Source organism: Phocoena phocoena, chromosome 1 (assembly GCF_963924675.1).
Source record: "Phocoena phocoena chromosome 1, mPhoPho1.1, whole genome shotgun sequence".
Taxonomy (NCBI): Eukaryota; Metazoa; Chordata; class Mammalia; order Artiodactyla; family Phocoenidae; genus Phocoena; species Phocoena phocoena.
Window position 1 is genome coordinate 124,687,663 of NC_089219.1, and position 18,621 is coordinate 124,706,283.

Below are 18,621 nucleotides of genomic sequence, written 5' to 3' on the forward strand. Positions count from 1 at the left end.
TGAGAAATGTCTAGTCATGTTCTTCGCCTATTTTTAAATTGAGATACTTGGTTTTTTGTTGTTGAGTTGTAGGAGTTCTTTATGTATTCTGTATGTTAACTCCTTATCAGATATATGATTTGCTATTTTTCCCCCCATTCCATAGATCGCCTTTTCACTCTGTTGATTGTTTCCTTTAAAGTGCAGAAGTTTTAAAGTTTGATGTAGTCCCATTAGTCTATTTTTGCTTTTGTTGCCTGTGCTTTTGATTTCATAGCCAAGAAATTATTGCCAAATTCAATACCATGAAGTGTTTCTCCTATGTTTTCTTCTAGTTTTATAGTTTTAAGTCTTAAGTTTAGGTTTTTAATCCATTTTGAGTTAATTTTTGTATATAGTATAAAGTAAGGGTCTAACGTCATTCTTTCCATGTGAATATCCAAACACGGTTTGTTAAAGTGACTCTCCTTTCCCCATTGTGTAGTCTTGGCATCCTGTTTAAGAGCATTTGACCATAAACACAAAGGTTTATTTCTGGGTTCTCTTTTCTGTTCCACTGGTCTTTGTGTCTGTATTTATGCCTGTACCTCACTGTAGTTTTGTAATATGTTTTGAATCCATGAAATGTGAGGCCCCCAACTTTGTTCTTTTTCAAGATATTTTGGCAACTTGGAGTCCCTTGAAATTCCATATGAATTTTAGGATTTTTTTCCTATTTCTGAAAAAAAATGTCTTTGGGATTTTGAAAGGGATTGCATCGAATCTGTAGATAGCTCTGTTAGTATGAACATTTTAGCAATATTGTCTTTCAGTGCATGGGCACATAATGCCCTTCCATTTATCTGTGTCTTCTTTAGTTTCTTTCAGCAATGTTTTGTAGTTTTTAGTGTATTGGTCTTTCACCTCCTTGGTTAAGCTTACTCCAAAATATTTCACTCTATTTGATGCTATTGTAAATGGAACTGTTGTCTTAATTTCCTTTTTGGATTGTTCATTGTTAGTTATAGAAATGCAACTGATTTTTGTGTGTCAATTTTGTATCCTGCAACTTTGCTGAATATGTTTATTAGTTATAACAGGTTTTTTGGGAGGCGGTGGATCTTTAGGGTTCTCTACATATAAGATCATGTTATCTGCAACAAAGATAATTTTACTTCTTCCTTTCCAACTTGGATGCCTTTTATTTCTTTTTCTTGCCTAATGGCTCTGGCTAGAACTTCTAGTACTATGTTGAATACAAGTGGCAAGAGTGGGCAAACTTGCCTGGTTCCTGATCTTAGAGGGAAAGTTTTATGTTTTTCATTGTTGAGTATCATGTTAATTGCAGACTTATAGTTTACCTTTTTTTTTTTTTTTGCGGTATGCGGGCCTCTCACCGCTGTGGCCTCTCCCGTTGCGGAGCACAGGCTCCGGACACGTAGGCTCAGCAGCCATGGCTCACGGGCCCAGCTGCTCCGCGGCACGTGGGATCTTCCCGGACCGGGGCACAAACCCGTGTCCCCTGCATCGGCAGGCGGACTCTCAACCACTGCGCCACCAGGGAAGCCCTAGTTTACTTTTTAAAATATAGAATTCCTGGACAAATTCTGAAATATAAAATTTGGACAAACACTAGCAGGCGTTTGAAATGATAGCTCAGGATTACCAACTAGCAAAAGAAGATCTGTATATGGATTTTCTAGATGTGGTTTTATGGAGACATATGGTACCATACCTGTTTTGTGAGCTATGTTTTCTCGGACTTAAGTTTCAAGGACAGGGATTGACAAAGCATATCCAACCTGTGTGACTATAAGTCATTTGCCTTGTGTGATCCTTTAAAAACCAACCTTGGCAGTTTACACATGTAAGTTCAATGGACCAGCTACTATAATGAATGAGGGATACTCTCTTCTTGGGTCTGTTGAAGAAGAACTTGGAGAGAGAATAATCACCACTTTCCTTCTAGCCACTTAGTGGCTTTAGAGATTCATGGTCTCTAAGTTTAGAGGTCCTTCCCCTCTAAACTTGAATGAGAGGCAGTAGGAAAAAAGCAACCAGGACAGAACAAAATAATGCCCTCATGAGTCTTGGAACAATGTGTTACTAATAAAAAATAGACTTTCAGCAAGCAAGGAACTTGCAGCTACAAGAGATTCCGAGATATTATCTTGAATAGACCAAGTTGCATTTGGGAACTGTCTTGGCTTTTTAAGTGCTAGGCTGACTTGGGATAAAAGGAAGGACAGAAGCTTCATTTGTTTATTTCCCAACTGCTTCCTAAGAGAAAGTAAGTATGAATAAGCCATCTGCTGAGTAGGCACTGTAGAATATTGAGAAGACATGCCCACACATCACTCTGATATGAGGTACAGATAAGCACCCTGAAGCAGTGAGGAGGGGTGGCTCCGGAAGTGCACATTGTTCATGATTTAGGAATTCCTCCTCAGCATTTACAGCTTCCCCTCAGTGATGATTCCTGAGCAATTGGTCACCTTCCTTAGCTCATCAACAGCTAGTATTACGGTCCCTAAAGCGCTTTCTTCTGCCCCCCTCCCCAATTCCTTCTTACCAACCCTACTTCTCATTCTGGTCCACCAGGCTTATGGTAACCACGACTTGGTGCATGGCTGTGAGAGAAAAAGCACCAGGCAGACAGACAGACAGTCCCAAGACACAGAACCAGACAGAGAATTCATGAAGCCTTAAACACAGCTGCAGAATTAAAACAAAAATGTCAAGGGAACGGAGTGTTCCAGCTGACTTAACTTCCTGTTGATAAGTCTCTGGGGAGGAGGGGTGAGGTCTGGAGTTCTAGACTTGGAGTAGAGGACTGCAGGGGGCCTGGCCAGAATGGGGTGGAACGCCTTTGCAGGCATGGTCACTAGGAGTTGGGTTCCCATCTGCAAGGCTGTGGACACTCAATTCCTGAGCCTGGTCGTGGTCAGAGGAGGCTTTCAGCTACTGATGTGCCCAACCCTCAGAAAAACAGGATATTAGCTTTCAGATCTGATTAAGCCATGAGATGCAAATTCCTTCCCCACCCCGGCTCTGCTCCCCGACCACTGCCATCCACACCATTCCCCCTTCCCCAGCAGAGATGCATCCATCTCCCTGTGTGACTTCCAGCAGGGGCTGTCTGCGTCCTGTGCTTCACTGCCAACTCGGCTGTGCGAGGCCAGATTGAGTGCTTAACCCATTACATTATGGCTTTAGATTTATGGTCATTTTGATTAGGAGTTCCTTGCCACATCCCTGGGTGACTAATGAGAATTATCATCAATTAGGAAATGAGAATGGTGAAGTAATTTTGCCCTTTAGGGCTTCCCTGGTGGCGCAGTGGTTAAGAATCCGCCTGCCAAGGCAGGGGACACGGGTTCGAGTCCTGGCCCAGGAAGATCCCACATGCCACGGAGCAGCTAAGCCCGTGTGCCACAACTACTGAGCCTGTGCTCTAGAGCCCGCAAGCCACAACTACTGAGCCCACGTGCCACATCTATTGAAGCCTGCACACCTAAAGCCCATGCTCCGCAACAAGAGAAGCCACCACAATAAGGAGCCCATGCACCGCAACCAAGAGTAGCCCCAGCTTGCTGCAACTAGAGAAAGCCTGCGCACAGCAACAAAGACCCGACACGGCCAAAGCTAAAAATAAATAAAATAACTAAATTTATTAAAAAACAACAAACAAAAAACCTTTGCCCCTTAGAAAGCACATATGTGGTAGGGTCCTGGAGTCCCCAGTCCTTAGCTTGGTCCCTTTGCCTACAGAGTCTTTACAGGTAAATGGTTGTCATGTCTCTTTCCCTACTCACTCTCACCCCATCTCTTTGTCTTTATTGCTGCCTAAAATCCCCACCATGTGCAATAAAGGAAACAAGAAACAGAAAATATAAATCAGAAGCAACTCTGCTCAGGTCAGTAATCTTCAAAATGCAAATATCACCTATTTTTACAGAGGCAAATACCAAGCGTAAAACATTCTCAGAACAAGACTCCAGGGGCAGCAGGCTCCCTATAAGGAGGCCAGGAAGAATTCCAAACTTAATGCCCACTTAAAGGGCTAATGTGCGCCATGTTGGAGCAGACACTGCAGACCTGAGAAGAACAGTGAAAGCTGGCCTCTGTCAAACCCTCTTGTCCCTCTCCACTCCCTCCTCCAGGCTCCCGGAGCCCTCTGCTCACACGACCCTTCAAGGTACCCAGAGCCCCACCATCCCCATCTCACCAAGCTCGCCTAGGTCAGCTTCCTCTTCCTCCTGCCCCCGAGGCTTTCCTTGAATCCTCCATCCTTGTCCCTCTGGCCTTCCTCAGGACCCAGCAGCATTCAGTTTCATACTGCTTCAGGACATTTAGCATTTAGTTTGCGTTATGATTCAAATATTCCAGGATCTATTAATTATTGCCTTCTCAGATAAATAAGTTTATATGATAGGGACCCTATGTGTGCCTCACGGGCTGAATGATGCTGGAGAGACCAAGATGTGAAAAATATGAAAACATCTCAAATACTATCACAGGGCAGAAAGCAGAAAAGGTGAATGAAGATGGATGAGGGTAGGAAATGTAATAATGACATACTCCAAAACTGGAAAAACTTTGGCACCAGGAGTTATGAGGTTATACAATGGGATGAGAGCAAGTAAACTTGTCAATAAGTGGTCAGATTTAGGAAAGAAGGTCAAATCCTTGACTACGCCAGAAAAAAACCCATTGTTTCTGTGCATTAAATTTATGCATTATTTAAATCAGTGTGACTTAAAACTGGTTTCCAAAATGAAACACTGTTCAAGATAGTGAAATTTATTCAGATTTGAGATGTGAGGAACTCCCCTCCCACCATTTTTTTAATTTTTGGCATGTACAAGCAAAAAATACAGAATTGAATCTGAACTTAGAATATTCTAGAACAGTCAGATGAGAAGAAATAAGACAAAGATGAGTCTTTCCTCCAAGGTGAAGCTGCAGCCAAGCAGATAAATTTATTAAAAGTAGGTGAAAATTGGGAATTCCCTGGCGGTCCAGCAGTTAGGACTTGGCGCTTTCACTGCCGAGGGCCTGGGTTTGATCCCTGGTTGGGGAACTAAGATCCCACAAGCTGTGCAGCATGGCCAAAAAAAAAGAAAAAAGTAGGTGAAAATCATGAGTAGATAGCTTGGAACTAAGAGATGAACATGGAATCGTGTGGAGGCAGCTGCATTTGGTGACTGCCCCTGATTAGAATCACTTCTTCATGATAAAATGCTGCTCCTATTACTTCTATGACAATAATGACCCAGCCTTTATCACACTCATTATTTGTTAGCGTTATTTTAAGCATTTCACATGTATTAACTCATTTAATCCTTACAACTCTATGTGGTAAATTCTATTATTATCCCCATTTTACAGATGGAGAAACAGAAGCAAAATTAAGTAACTTGATTAATGTCACAGTTAAACCCAGGAAGTCTGGTTTCAGTGCTGATCTTTACACGGGCCTCTCACGCTTGTGGCCTCTCCCGTTGCGGAGCACAGGCTCCGATGCGCAGGCTCAGCGGCCATGGCTCACGGGCCCAGCCACTCCGCGGCATGTGGGATCTTCCCGGACCGGGGCACGAACCCGCGTCCCCTGCATCGGCAGGCGGACTCTCAACCACTGCGCCACCAGGGAAGCCCATCAGTGCTGATCTTTAAATCTCTGTGCTGTCCTCTGTGTTACAACTTTCCATGTTTGTACTACATTTTTAGGTGGACATTCAAGAACTGGATTACAAAATGGATTATCTACCTCTTTTGCATGGAGCCAGTGTCCATTCACTCATCCAACATGTATTTACTCACCAAATTTGAACCCAACATCAATCATAGGAACTTAACCGAGGCAGAATGGAATGTGCTCTCTTTAAGAATAAAGTTTTGTGGTAGGATAAAGAAAGTAAACAGGTAATTATAAAGTAATCTTTGCAAGGACAGGAATAGTGCAGGCATGAGGTGCACATAGGAAGCACATCTCTTCCAGGTGGTGGGAATTGGAGGGGGGTGGTCAGGACCATCCTCCTGGAGGAAGCCTAATCTGAGAACGAAGAGATGAATAAGAGTTAATTTTGTTCTTTGTGCAAAGTAAGGAATGTGTTCCAGGCAGAGAAAAGAGCTCATTCAGGGACCTGAAAGCACATCAGGATGGCTTGACTGTGCAGTACTGGATGTTCTCTGTTGAGAAGAGCCTGGAGAGGTGAGCATTACCATGTCGGGGAAAGTGTGTAAGTTACACCCTCCAAAGTAATCTTCAGAAAGATTACCGCCTGTGGAGTGGAGAATAGATGCAGGGAGATGGTGAGTCACGGTTGGAGTCAAGGACAACAATTAACAGATATACAGATGAACTACAACACTGTTTTCTTAATCCAGATGAAAGATGGCAATGACTGTGACTGGTGGGAGGTTGCGGGGAGGAATGTCATTATATTTTAGAGCTAGAATTGTAGCACCTGGTTGGTGAAGATGAAGAAAGAATCAAGAATGACTCCCGGGCTTCCCTGGTGGCGCGGTGGTTGAGAGTCCGCCTGCCTGATGCAGGGGACGCGGGTTCGTGCCCCGGTCTGGGAAGATCCCACATGCCACGGAGAGGCTGGGCCCGTGAGCCATAGCCGCTGGGCCTGCACATCCGGAGCCTGTGCTCTGCAACGGGAGAGGCCACAACAGTGAGAGGCCCACATACTGCAAAAAAAAAAAGAATGACTCCCAGGTTTCTGGCATGAACAAATGGATGGATAGCAAGACCACCACAAGAAGGAAAGAGAAACAGTTGGGGACACAGGTTTTTAGTAGAATTTTGCAAATGCATACTTTGTGCAGAAAACTTTCCACATAATTCTTTGCCTGTTGCCCATGAAAAAAAAACAAAGAGGATGAGCGACCAGTGGGAATTGGGTACTATTCTTTCTTATAACCTGTTTCACTTTATTAGTGTAGAATCACTGAAGATATTCATTGTAAGGCCATGTGGGTAACCTCCAGCTTTGGACAGCTCCTGCCCAATTCAAGCTACTGATTCATATTAGCAAATGCCTTTAGTGGCAAAACTGCAACATCACTTGACGTTACTAACAATATCCTAAAAGAAATTGTGGTATGAAATAACTTCATGAAAACATACCTTTATTTATTTATTTTCTTTTGGCCAGGCTGCGCGGCACGTGGGATCAAACCCGTGCCCCCTGCAGTGGAAGCACGGAGTCTTAACCACTGGACTGCCAGGGAATTCCCAGTTCTTTTCCTTTTTAATAATAAGAAAATATAAAGGACTGCATAGCACAGGGAACTATATTCAGTGCCCTGTAATAAACCATAATGGAAAAGAATATGAAAAAGAATGTATATATATATGTATAAGTGAATCACTTTGCTGTACAGTAGAAATTAACACAACATTGTAAATCAACTATACTTCAATAAAATAAATTTTTGAAAAAGAAAAAAGACAAAGGATTATCTAGACCACCTGTTGTCTGAAATTTAGGTAGGAATTAAGACATTAAAAATTCTGACAGTACTCTTATTTTTTCAATCTGAATTTTTTTCTTCCCCAATGGATATTAGTTAGGTTTCCCACTCTCTTTTTCTGTTTCACATTCTCCCATCTGTGTGTGTGTGTGTGTGTATGTGTGTGTGTGTGTGTGTGTGTGTGTGTGTGTGTGTGTGTGTGTATGCACTTCCATGCCAGTCTTTCTCCACATCTCTGCTGGACATTTATCTGAGGGACTGCTTCTTTCTCTGTACTGGTATATGTGTCTGATTTTGTCTTCTTCTTGTCAGTTTGTGTATATCTGAATCAGTTGGATGCTTTTAGCTATAACAAAAGATCATACTCAAATGGCTTAACTTTGAAATAAAGAAATTTATTGCTTCACATAACAAGAATTCCAGGGGATAGTTCCTCCGGAGTTGGTCAATTCAGTGCCTCGACAAAATCATTTGGTCAACAAAGCCATTGGTTCCTTGTTCAATGAATATTTATTGAATGGCTATTTGTGTCCAGCCTTGATTTAGGTACATGGGATATACACTGACAAAAAAAGAAACAAAAGTCTCTGTCCTCATGGAGTTTATGTCCTGAATCTTCCCAGCTTTGTCTCATAGTAGCACAATAGTTGCTGTAGTTCCAGGCATTACATCAGGTAGGACAACACCTTATATTTACACAGCATCTCTTCGTATGTGTTTCTTTAGCAGAAAGGATAAAGATGTCCCCTTTTATCTCATTGGCCAAAATTTCCTCACATATTTCTCTCTAAACCAATTTCTGGCAAGAGGAATGTTATTTCCATAATTGGCTTAGACTATTCAAGATTTACCTCTTTACTGAAGCTTAAAAATAAACTGACACACCAGGCCCCACTCTGTGTTCACCTACAGGAAGTGGGTGGGTCAGGCATAGCTATTTTTTCAAAGCTCCCTGGGTCATTCTAATCTACATCCAGAGTTGAAGCTGGTGCTCAGATGCTCTGCATGGTACACTTTAGGGTTGAGAAGGTTTGGGTTTCCTTGTAGATCTGTATCATTTCATTCCTGAACATTCCTCTGCCTCAGAAGGAGAAGGCTGCAATACGTTGAGGCTTCCAGACGGTCCCCTTTGGTTTTTTTGTCAACACTGTTCTTTGGCTTCCCCCAGCCTCACCCCAGGAAATCCTTAGTTGGCCCTTCTCAGCCATAGACTCCCAACCCCCTTCTCAGTGTATGGCCAGCCTTCCTTCAGTCCAATTTGGTTTGGTTCTTGTGTTTTCTTCCCTTTTTTTTTTTTAACGTTAAATCTCTCCTCAAAACTGTATCCAAAACTTTAAATTTCTCCTCAAAACTTTAAATATCCATGTGTTTGCTTCAACCACTGAAACATCACAAAGATATTGCTACAAAAAAGATTTGAATAATCTTCCCCTTCCTGTCTCCAACCACTATCATTCCAGAAGACTAGGCTCTCTCTCTTCTCCCAATTATCTATCTATCTATCTATCTATCTAGCCATCTAGCCATCCATCCATCTATCTATCCATCTATCATCTATCACCAGTGTCAACAGGCCCCTGGCCCATCCTATGGATCTCTGGGGGGGGATGGGGGGGAGGAAGAGATGATGAAGGGACTGGGTAGGGAGTTAGTCTGGAAAAAAAAGAAATGGGAGGGTTCAATTCTTATCCCCACCACCTTTTTTCTTAATTTTTTAGTTTGAAATAATTTTTTATTTTATTTTATTTATTTATGTTTGGCTGTGTTGGGTCTTCATTGCTGCGCAGGCTTTCTCTAGTTGCGGCAAGCGGGGGCTACTCTTCGTTGCGGTGCGCAGGCTTCTCATTGTGGTGGCTTCTCTTGTTGTGGAGCGCAGGCTCCAGACGTGCAGGCTCAGTAGTTGTGGCTCACAGGCCCAGTTGCTCTGCGGCATGTGGGATCCTCCCAGACCAGGGCTCGAACTCGTGTCCCCTGCATTAGCAGGCAGATTCTCAACCACTGCGCCACCAGGGAAGCCCGGTGTGGTCTTCTTATTGCATCCCATCAGGTAGCACGTGATGTCAATTTGTCCCATCACCAGTGGTGTTTATTTTGACCACTTTTTTAATATGGTGTTTGTTAGCCTTAGTCTCTGTAATGTTACTTTTTCCCCTTTGTAATTAATGAGTAATTTATAGGGAGATAATTTGAAATTATGTAAAATCCTATTCTTCATTCAATTTTTTTTTTTTTTCGTATGCGGGCCTCTCACTGTTGTGGCCTCTCCTGTTGCGGAGCACAGGCTCCGGACACGCAGGCTCAGCGGCCATGGCTCACGGGCCCAGCTGCTCCACGGCATGTGCGATCCTCCCGGACCGTGGCATGAACCCGTGTCCCCTGCATCGGCAGGCGGACTCTCAACCACTGCACCACCAGGGAAGCCTCTCATTCAATTTTTACCCACTAGATTTAGCATCCAATGATGTTTAGCATCCAATTATTATAACTGTAATTGTTGTAATATGGCAATTTTCTTTTTTTTTACATTTGTTCGTCAGCATTGTGCTATGAGAAAGAGCTTTCTCCCACTTACTTATTCACTTATTTGTTTATATCAGTGTGGACTCATGAACTCCTATTTTATTTAAAGGGCATAATACATTGCTATCATTGTTTATTTTGATCCTTTTATTATCCCAATATTGTCCTAGGAGTCCCTGCAATCTGTTTTCTATGTTTTTTTTTAAACATCTTCCTGTCATTTATGGAGCACTTCCATATTTTCTGGCACAAGATGTTCCAGGCTTATCTTGTTCTTTACCTTCCCCAGCCCTGTAATCAGCCATTTTCTCCAAGGACCCTTGGTTCCTTTAGTGGAGAATGGTATTCAGAAACCAAGATCTGGGCTCTGTGTGCACTGATTGCTACTGGCGTATCATTTCTCCCAGGCCCTCTCAGTGAATCAAACTAAGAAATATATGTATGTATGTATACACATTTATATCTACATCTGTGTATTTACAGACTGAAAACCATGAGTTCACACGAATACCTCCCACTCCAATTCAGCACCACACGGTTCATTCCAGTCCCCACTCCCCTTGCATATTTGTATCTCCCTTCCCCATCAGAGAGAATCTTGTCTCCCACTGGCTTCTACACGTCAATTTCTTTGCTCAATTTCCATATGTAATCAATCTCCCAGTCCCCAGAGGGCCAGTCAAAAGACTTCCTCCTGAGGTCGCCAACCGGTGCTGGCTGCCTGCTCCACACTTCAACATCCTCCCTGTGGCCCAACTGTTACCCTGCTACCTTCCTCCTCAATTTACATTTCCACATGCTACCATCTTCCTCTGAGAAACCCTCCACTGCCATTCCCTGAACACATAAAGGCACTCAAGCCTTGGTGCTTTCACTTCAGTATATTCGACTCTGTTCCCCACTGACAGTCACTTGTAGCGGAATGAGCTGTTTTATTTTATTTTTGCCACATTCCCAGGACTTAGGGCTGAAGTATATATGTTTTAAAGTTAGTATTTATACCCATGAAAGAACATCTGCTTGTATATATATAATTTCAAATTTATACCCATGAAAGAACATCTGCTTGTATATATATAATTTCAAATTTCAAATTTTCAAAATGGACAAATCAGCAGCACAGTGCGGCCACTTGCTAAGAAATGACTGATTGGAGCTCTTTGCAAGTCTGCTTAAAAACTTAGTTACCGCTTAACTTGTACCCTTCCGCGATCTTTTCTCCCACGGGGTCTTTTCTCCCACTGAAGACCCATCTATGGAAAAAGGCTCTGCCTTTGGTTTAAAAGCAAAGATCCTACTAATTTGCTTCATACATTCATCCACTCACTCATTCACCAAATATTTATTTGGTGGTATTTATTTGATGGTAATATGGGCTCCCCTGCCCGGGCTGCTCTGAGGTTTCTTGTTCTTCATTCTGCACTGGCCTGTATTTACTGCTTGGCTGGTTCAGACTACCAGGGTGTGTGAAGCGGGGAGAGTAAAGGAAGTGAGTCCTTGTGAGCCAACCAGTCCCCAACAGAGGGAGGGACACCACCCCCTCAGAGCCACTTTCCCTTCCCCTTGGGTTGTCAGCGTCTCCCAGCACACAGAGCAGCAAGTCAGAACCCCAGATAGCCCAGCAAAAGCAGGGTGTTTACCAGATGGGTTATTTCCATTCTGGCTTCTGGGGACCTTCAGGAGGGGTGGGAAGGGAATATACGGGGAGCACAGTCCCCATACCTTCTCAGGGCTGCTGAAACTGAGCTCTGGGCCTCTGCCCCTCTCCCAGTTTTCCACTCCCTCCTCTCATGAAGGTCTCTGTCTAGGGCCCAAATAACTAGGGAGCAGCATCCCACCCTGAATGTTCTGAGACCCAGGAGCATGGTGGAGGCCGAGCTTATTTGCGTTGTGCGTCATGGGTTCTTACATGGCTGAGGGAAGGCCTGAGCAGGGCGTGGGCTACAGCCGCAAGTCACCTTGAGTAACTGTGATGCTATCTAAGTCTAACGGTTTCTTTCGAGTAGGCACTTCCGCCATCCTGTTTGTGAAGCAGAAACCTGTGCTGGGACAGCCCTGTTCTGAGCAGAAAGGAGGACTAGATGGAGGCAGAAAGGAAAATGCCCCATGAGTCAGAGTTAGAAGATATGGGAAGAGACTATGCTCCCATCACCAACTCAGTCCCGCACCTTTAAAAAGAAGAAAAGGAAAAAGAATCACAAGCACGAGTATGCATTGCAAGGTACCAAGAAACTTCCTTTCTTGCTGCCAGCTCTGCCCTAGTGCCCTCACCTCTGTAGCTGTGTGGCTGGAATAGGAAGGGACTCACCATTAATTCCTGGGAGTGCAGGCCCCATTCACTGGGCCTTAGAATGCCTGGCAATAAAAGAAATATTGGGTCCCTATTCATTTGAGCTTGTACATGAGACTAAGCATTATAAAAGTAGCTACTGTTTTCAGAGTGCCTACCAAACTATGTAGGTGAGGCAAATGAGAATCAGAGTGGGTAAGCGACTTGTCTCAGAAAACATAGCTAGAAAGTAGAAGAGCTGGAATTCAACCTTCAATCTGTTTCTCAAATCAAGGGTCTTATCTTTACGCTCAGCTGAGTTAAGTGAACTAGAAAACACTTTGGCATTAGCGCTGTTAGTGTTTTTTGTGGGGTGTTTTTTGCGGTACGCGGGCCTCTCACTGTTGCGGCCTCTCCCGTTGCGGAGCACAGGCTCCGGACGCGCAACCTCAGCGGCCATGGCTCACGGGCCCAGCCGCTCCACGGCATGTGGGACCTTCCCAGACCGGGGCATGAACCCACGTCCCCTGCATCGGCAGGCAGACTCTCAACCACTGTGCCACCAGGGAAGCCTGGGCTGTTTGTGTTTAGAAAGACAAGCCTTAGAAGATTCTACAGGGAAGAGGTCATATTTCTAAGGCTGGTACCCAAAGAAGCAATCTAAGTGCCCGAAAGTCTGCAGGTCGTGCTGGGTTAAGGAGCAGAATCAGGGCAGTTCTTTGCAGTGTGAGCAAACTCTCAGCTGGTTTCTTTGATCAGTTTCTCCATATATCTTTCTTCACAGTGCTGGTGATCACCTGGCCCACTGTCTCTTTCCCAGGGTGAGTTGGGTCAGGGTTTGGGGTAGGGGTGGGGACGCAAGAACACTGCAGAAAGACACAGAGGCATCCCTGCCAGACGATGCCCTTCACACTCACAGGTCCCTGAAGGCATTCCCCCTCTGCTTCTCTGTGAGCAGTTGGGGGGGGATCCAGAAGGGGCACCTAGAGCTGATGGCCAGTGTATGAACTGGTAGCAGAGAGAGAAGCTGCTCCAGATTCCAGTTCCCCTGTTCCTCCCATGCAGCTTTGTTTTCTTCAGCCTCCTTGCTGCCCAGAGAGCTGGGATGGCCCTGGGGGAGGATTGCTATGTTGGGCCTATGGGAATCGGAAGTTCAGGATCTTGTCCTTTGCGCTCTTTCTTAGAGTACAATTAGGAACAGCAAAAGGGCCCTAAGGCAACAAGAAGCTTATGGGGGCTGAAATTCCACAAAATCGAACGCATCAATCATTCGGGGAGAGAGAAAGACTGCTACAGGGAGCTTGGAAAACTGCTTGGATTGCTTGTTTTTCACTTCCTCCTCCTCTTCCTGATACATAGATGAGAGATGGATAGATTGAGAGTGGCTTCCTGAGAATCTGAGACCGCGAGGTGGAGAGGAAAAGAGATGACAGAGGGGAAGGCGGTCGACGCCGTCTAACACTGAGCATTGAACGCACTACCTGAACAGCCCCTCTGGGGGGGGGGGGGCGAGGGGGGCAGTGGGAGAACAACGTGTCAATCAGGGAGGGTTCTCACTCTCCGCCTAGGAACACCAGGAAAACCAGGTATGCTGTGAGTGCAAGTTTTCTTTAAATGAGGAAAGACAGGGGGTAGGAATGTACATAAAAGAAGTAAATAGAAAAGACGGGAGATAAAAAGAATGAAAGAACGACTCTAACCTCTAGGGCAAGAAAAATGAAAAGAGGCACGTTAAAGGAGGAAGAGGTGAAGAAGGACTGACACCGGGGCAAAGACCAGGGTCTTGGAGAAACTAAGAGAGAAAGAGGGGCCAGGCGGCTGTCCCATCCCCATGTTTGGGCAGATTAATGGAGTCGTGGCTCCCTCGCTTGCGTCCTGACCCGGGAGGGGACAGTATCTGTTTAGATTTGTGTCTAAATTTAAACCCTGATCGCCGGCCTCCTTGCTCCTCCCCCCTCCCCCTCCCCCCCCCCCCCCCCCCCCTTCCTCGTTCTCTAGCGCAGGGCGCGGGCGGCCCGAGCAGTCCCGCAGCCAGCCAGCCGGGCGCGCAGCCGCCCACTTACGCTGTGCCCGCCGCAGCCGAACCCGGCCCAGGCGGGAGCCGAACGGAGAGCGGGGATCGCGAGCCCCGGCCAGAGCGAGCGCGCGCTGCCGCCGCCGAGTCGGCACCTGGAGGACATGGAGGTAAAGGAGGCGGTGGCGCGCGGGCAGGGCGGCGAGCGGGGCCGGGATCCGAGCGGGGAGCCGGGAGTACCGGGCTCATTGCTGCCGCCCCGGGAGCACGGCGAATGCCCGCCGCTCCCACGCCTCCTGGCCAACTCCGGAGGCTCGCCCCTGGTCCTACCTAGGGAACCTCTCTGATCAGGCAGGGGGTCGGCGGGGGAAGACCTCAGGGAGAGGGGAGGGGCCTTTCTAGAGATACAGGTATTTTGCGTAGGGACCTAAATGCTTCAGATTAAAAAAGTGCTGTAAACTTTGTAAATGGGCAAATGTGCGACCAGAAACTCTCAAGAAAGCAGAAGCCGCTAGATCTGAAGATGTGGGTATTGAAAGAGAAACAGAACTGTTAACGTGAGGCACTTTTTTTGGCCAGTCCGTTGGCTTCCCTTTTCGATGAACATTGGACTTTTTAGAGTCCGGTCGCCCTCTTGCTTCTCAAGTCCCGCTTCTGTCGGTCACATCTTTCAGAACTTTCTGAAAAGCTCCCCTCGTGGGCAAATGGCGCTCCTTCTGATTAGACTTCAGACTCCCCTGTATGTCCCTGCGTGCATGGGAGTGTGCTGGCCACATATCTGGGGGGGGGGGGGGTTGCTGCAGGGTGAAGCCCACCACTGCCCGGCCTGGGATTTTCCTGGGACCGCTCCAGTGGGATCCAGGAACCACCCTCCAGTGGAGGAGTGGCCGGGTGTATTCCCCTCCTCCCTGCCTTCTCCACATCCTGAGGCTTCCCCAGATTTTCCCCTTGAAACTGAGTCCTGACATTTAGCCCTAAGCCAGTCTTAGCCAGACTTGGGCTTGCTTTTGAAAAGAAGAAAAGAGAAGGTGTGAATGTTACCTAGCTTTCAAGGTGATTCCCACCCTTTCAAAAGCTGAACTGCTGCTTCCAAGGCTGTGGTCAGCACTCTCAAGATTCACAGTCAGTTCTGCTAGCTCTTCCCCGCTCCTGGCTCTACACCAGAGCCCAGGTTGGCTCTTCTAAGCGAACCTCACTGCTTGGCCTACAAAGCACTGTGACTTCTCTGTGAGGGCAATAGGTCTGTCCTGGGCAGTTGCATTTAGGCATCCAGCTCTACCAGTTGTCTTCAGGGATCACCCTCAGGGAGGCCTTATAAAGTACAGGGGACTGTGGGATCCACCAGAGGCTGAGCTAGACCTTCTGGAAACAACTGTAAACTGGCGAAACTCCACGCAGATTAAGGATGGGAAAGGGTGGGAGGGAAGCCCAGCAGTGGGTGTTCACAAGTCTACTCAAAGATAGCCCAGAGCGATAAGATCCTCTCTGGCTGGCTACAGCTTCAGGGCAGAGGAGGGAGATGGCCCCGGGGATGCCCATGGGCTGAGTGAAGGTTCCTGAAGAAGTTGCTTTAGGAGTGGGTTTCCTCCTCTGAAAGTACAGGGTGCCTCAGGCCCCCAGGTAGAGGTACAGTACGATTTAGGACCTGTCTAATCTCTTGCAGAAATGGATGGAAGATGAGAGCAAAGATTTAGGCTTAAAAGCAGGTTGCTTGCAGCTTGAGGGCCAAATGCAAGTTTGAACTTTGTTCTCAGAAGACACAAGGGACTCCTTCCTAAGGTACTTTTTTCTCCCTCAGTTGAGGAAGGAACAGTGTGTGGCAGAGGCCCTGAAACTGTCGCTTAAGCAACTTCCTGTGTTTGGGGGGTGGTGAAAAGAGAAGGTCCTCCAGTGTACAAACCAAGACATGTAGTCATTGATGGGGGATTCTACCAAGATGGGGGCATTGCTTGGCCAGCCAGGAAGCCTGTCAGTTCGCGCTGAGTCTGTACAGGGCATGGGTTTGCTGGTTGGCAGTGACTGCTTTTGAAGTTCTTTTGTCAAAATGCCTGGAAAAAGAACTGCAACTGCTAGCGCTGGTAAAGGAAGTAAAGAGGAAACCAAGAGGCTGGAGAAGTGACGTTTCTCAGCCAGGACGTAAACTTTTCATGGTGGGACATGATATGCAGGAGTGAGATTTGGGAATTCCTGAAAAATCTCATAGTAAAACCCTCTTTTGAGAGGTGAAACCCACTTTTGAGACATGGAAGGACCACTATATATATTTGGTGAGAAATTGAGTTATATTACTTCCCAGTACTAGGAATTTAAACCAGGCCAACAAGAGTTACTCAGCATTCATTCTCTAGAGCCCACTTGCCTACTGGAAGTCTTTGGGAAATCTTTTCTTTTTTTTTTTTTTTGCGGTACACAGGCCTCTCACTGTTGTGGCCTCTCCCGTTGCGGAGCACAGGCTCCGGATGCGCAGGCTCAGCGGCCATGGCTCATGGGCCCAGCCGCTCCGCGGCACGTGGGATCTTCCCGGACCAGGGCACGAACCCGTGTCTCCTGCATCGGCAGGCGGACTCTCAACCACTGCGCCACCAGGGAAGCCCAATCTTTTCTTTTTTTAAGTTACTTTACTGCTATCAACATCAATCATTATTTCAGCCCTCTTTAAGCCCTCCGCAATAAACAAGATAAAGATGCCTTTTAAAAGTTCACAATCCAATAGGGAAAATAAGACTTACCATTATATCTTGTCATGTATATAATTTTCAAATGCTTAAGTGCCAAAGGTATGGCAGTTGCAGACCAAAAGTTCCACAGTATTTCAGTGTTTCTATTAAGTCTCAGAAGAAGTCATAAAAGAAAGGTAGGTGGTGAGGATGAGAAGGCATAAGGAATGGGTGCCCAGAGAACATGCCAGCTTTGTGTAGGAAAGCAGGCCAGTTGGCTGGAGAGGAAAGTGGGGAAGCAGAGAGAGAAAAAAATGAAAGTAATAAGATAAAAACCACAGGGCCTCTGAGTATAGTGGATGCTGGCCAAGTGGGTGAGTGGGAGCTGGAATTCAAGCCATCTGGAAGAAAGGGTTACTTTTTCTTTGTAAAAAGTCTCCTTGCCTAGCTGTGCCCCAAAGGGGGCCTTTTTCTAATTTAGGCAGAGGCCAGCTGCAGCCCTCAAGGCCAGATAGTGAATGGCCCTGGATTCTGCTCCATGGACAGTAGGAAACTGAGTGGTGTTGAGTAAGATGGCGGCCACCATGTAGCAGGGATGATATGGCAGAAACACCAATGCATAGAGTGAGCCAGGAAACCAGACTCAGGAGCTTCTCTGAGAGTCGAGGCATATTCTGACTTTGAGAGAGAGCAAGAATGGAAAAGATGGAAAAGTAAAGGCCACGTGTTATAAGAGAAACCAAAAATGACTTCTGTGTTTGAGCCTGCCAGGGTGCCCAGATGAGTAGAGTTCTCTAAGATGCCAAGGAGAATGGCAGTATTGTTTTTATGCCTCTATAAGCCTTTTGTAGGCAGGGACTGTCATTGGTCTTTAGGTCTCCAGAGATTTGCACAGTGCCTAGATAATCATATAATTTCTCGAGAAGAACTTGCTTGATAAATGAATTGACAGAAACAGGGAACTCTTCCCCTCTCAGCCTGCAGCTCCAATATCTCTACCTTGGGAACCTTCACAGATGCCCTCAGACTCTACAGCACTCTCGACACTTTTTTCAAACTGAATTAGAGTACCAGGCAGAACTGTAACTGTCTGCTTACCTGGCTCTCTTCCTGGAAAATTCCTTGAGGACTGGGGCCATATCTTATATATCTAGGGCTTGATGGCACTCAAATGCTTGTTGAATGAGTAAATAAGTGGTTGAAGATGGGAGAAAGATCAGATATTTTTTTAAAAAAAAAAACAAGGTTTAGATATGTTAGTTTTGATTGTTCTAAGCAGGAATGTCCAGCACTCCATGAGAAGTACAGACCTCTTATAATGAAAATATGATTCTTCTCTAGAAGAGATAATAGGTGAAGTTACTCTGGATAGGAACCCAGAAGGGAGAAACGTATAATAAAGAAAGAGCTGGAGACTTTGGACATCAAAATTAAACTAATATTCTTAGTTGCTTAAATATAAATTGTAGGCAGTACCAAATAACCTAAGAGTGCTTGAAAAAGTTTAATTAAGACACAGACCTACTAGAGAATGGACTTGAGGATATGGGGAGGGGGAAGGGTAAGCTGTGACAAAGTGAGAGAGTGGCATGGACATATATACACTACCGAACGTAAAATAGATAGCTAGTGGGAAGCAGCCATATAGCATAGGGAGATCAGCTCGGTGCTTTGTGACCACCTAGAAGGGTGGGCTAGGGAGGGTGGGAGGCAGGGAG

At 45.8% G+C, this 18,621-nt stretch overlaps 1 protein-coding gene across 1 annotated transcript in view; it reads left to right on the forward strand.

Annotated features, from left to right (window-relative positions):
- Positions 1 to 12,172: 12,172 nt before the first annotated feature.
- Positions 12,173 to 18,621, forward strand: part of RCSD1 (RCSD domain containing 1) — a 66,561-nt gene continuing 60,112 nt past the window's right edge. Inside the window, exons 1-2 of the mRNA XM_065900806.1 lie at positions 12,173 to 12,184; positions 14,231 to 14,416. Of these exons, the coding sequence (XP_065756878.1) occupies positions 12,173 to 12,184; positions 14,231 to 14,416 (198 nt within the window). The remainder of the gene's footprint in view (positions 12,185 to 14,230; positions 14,417 to 18,621) is intronic.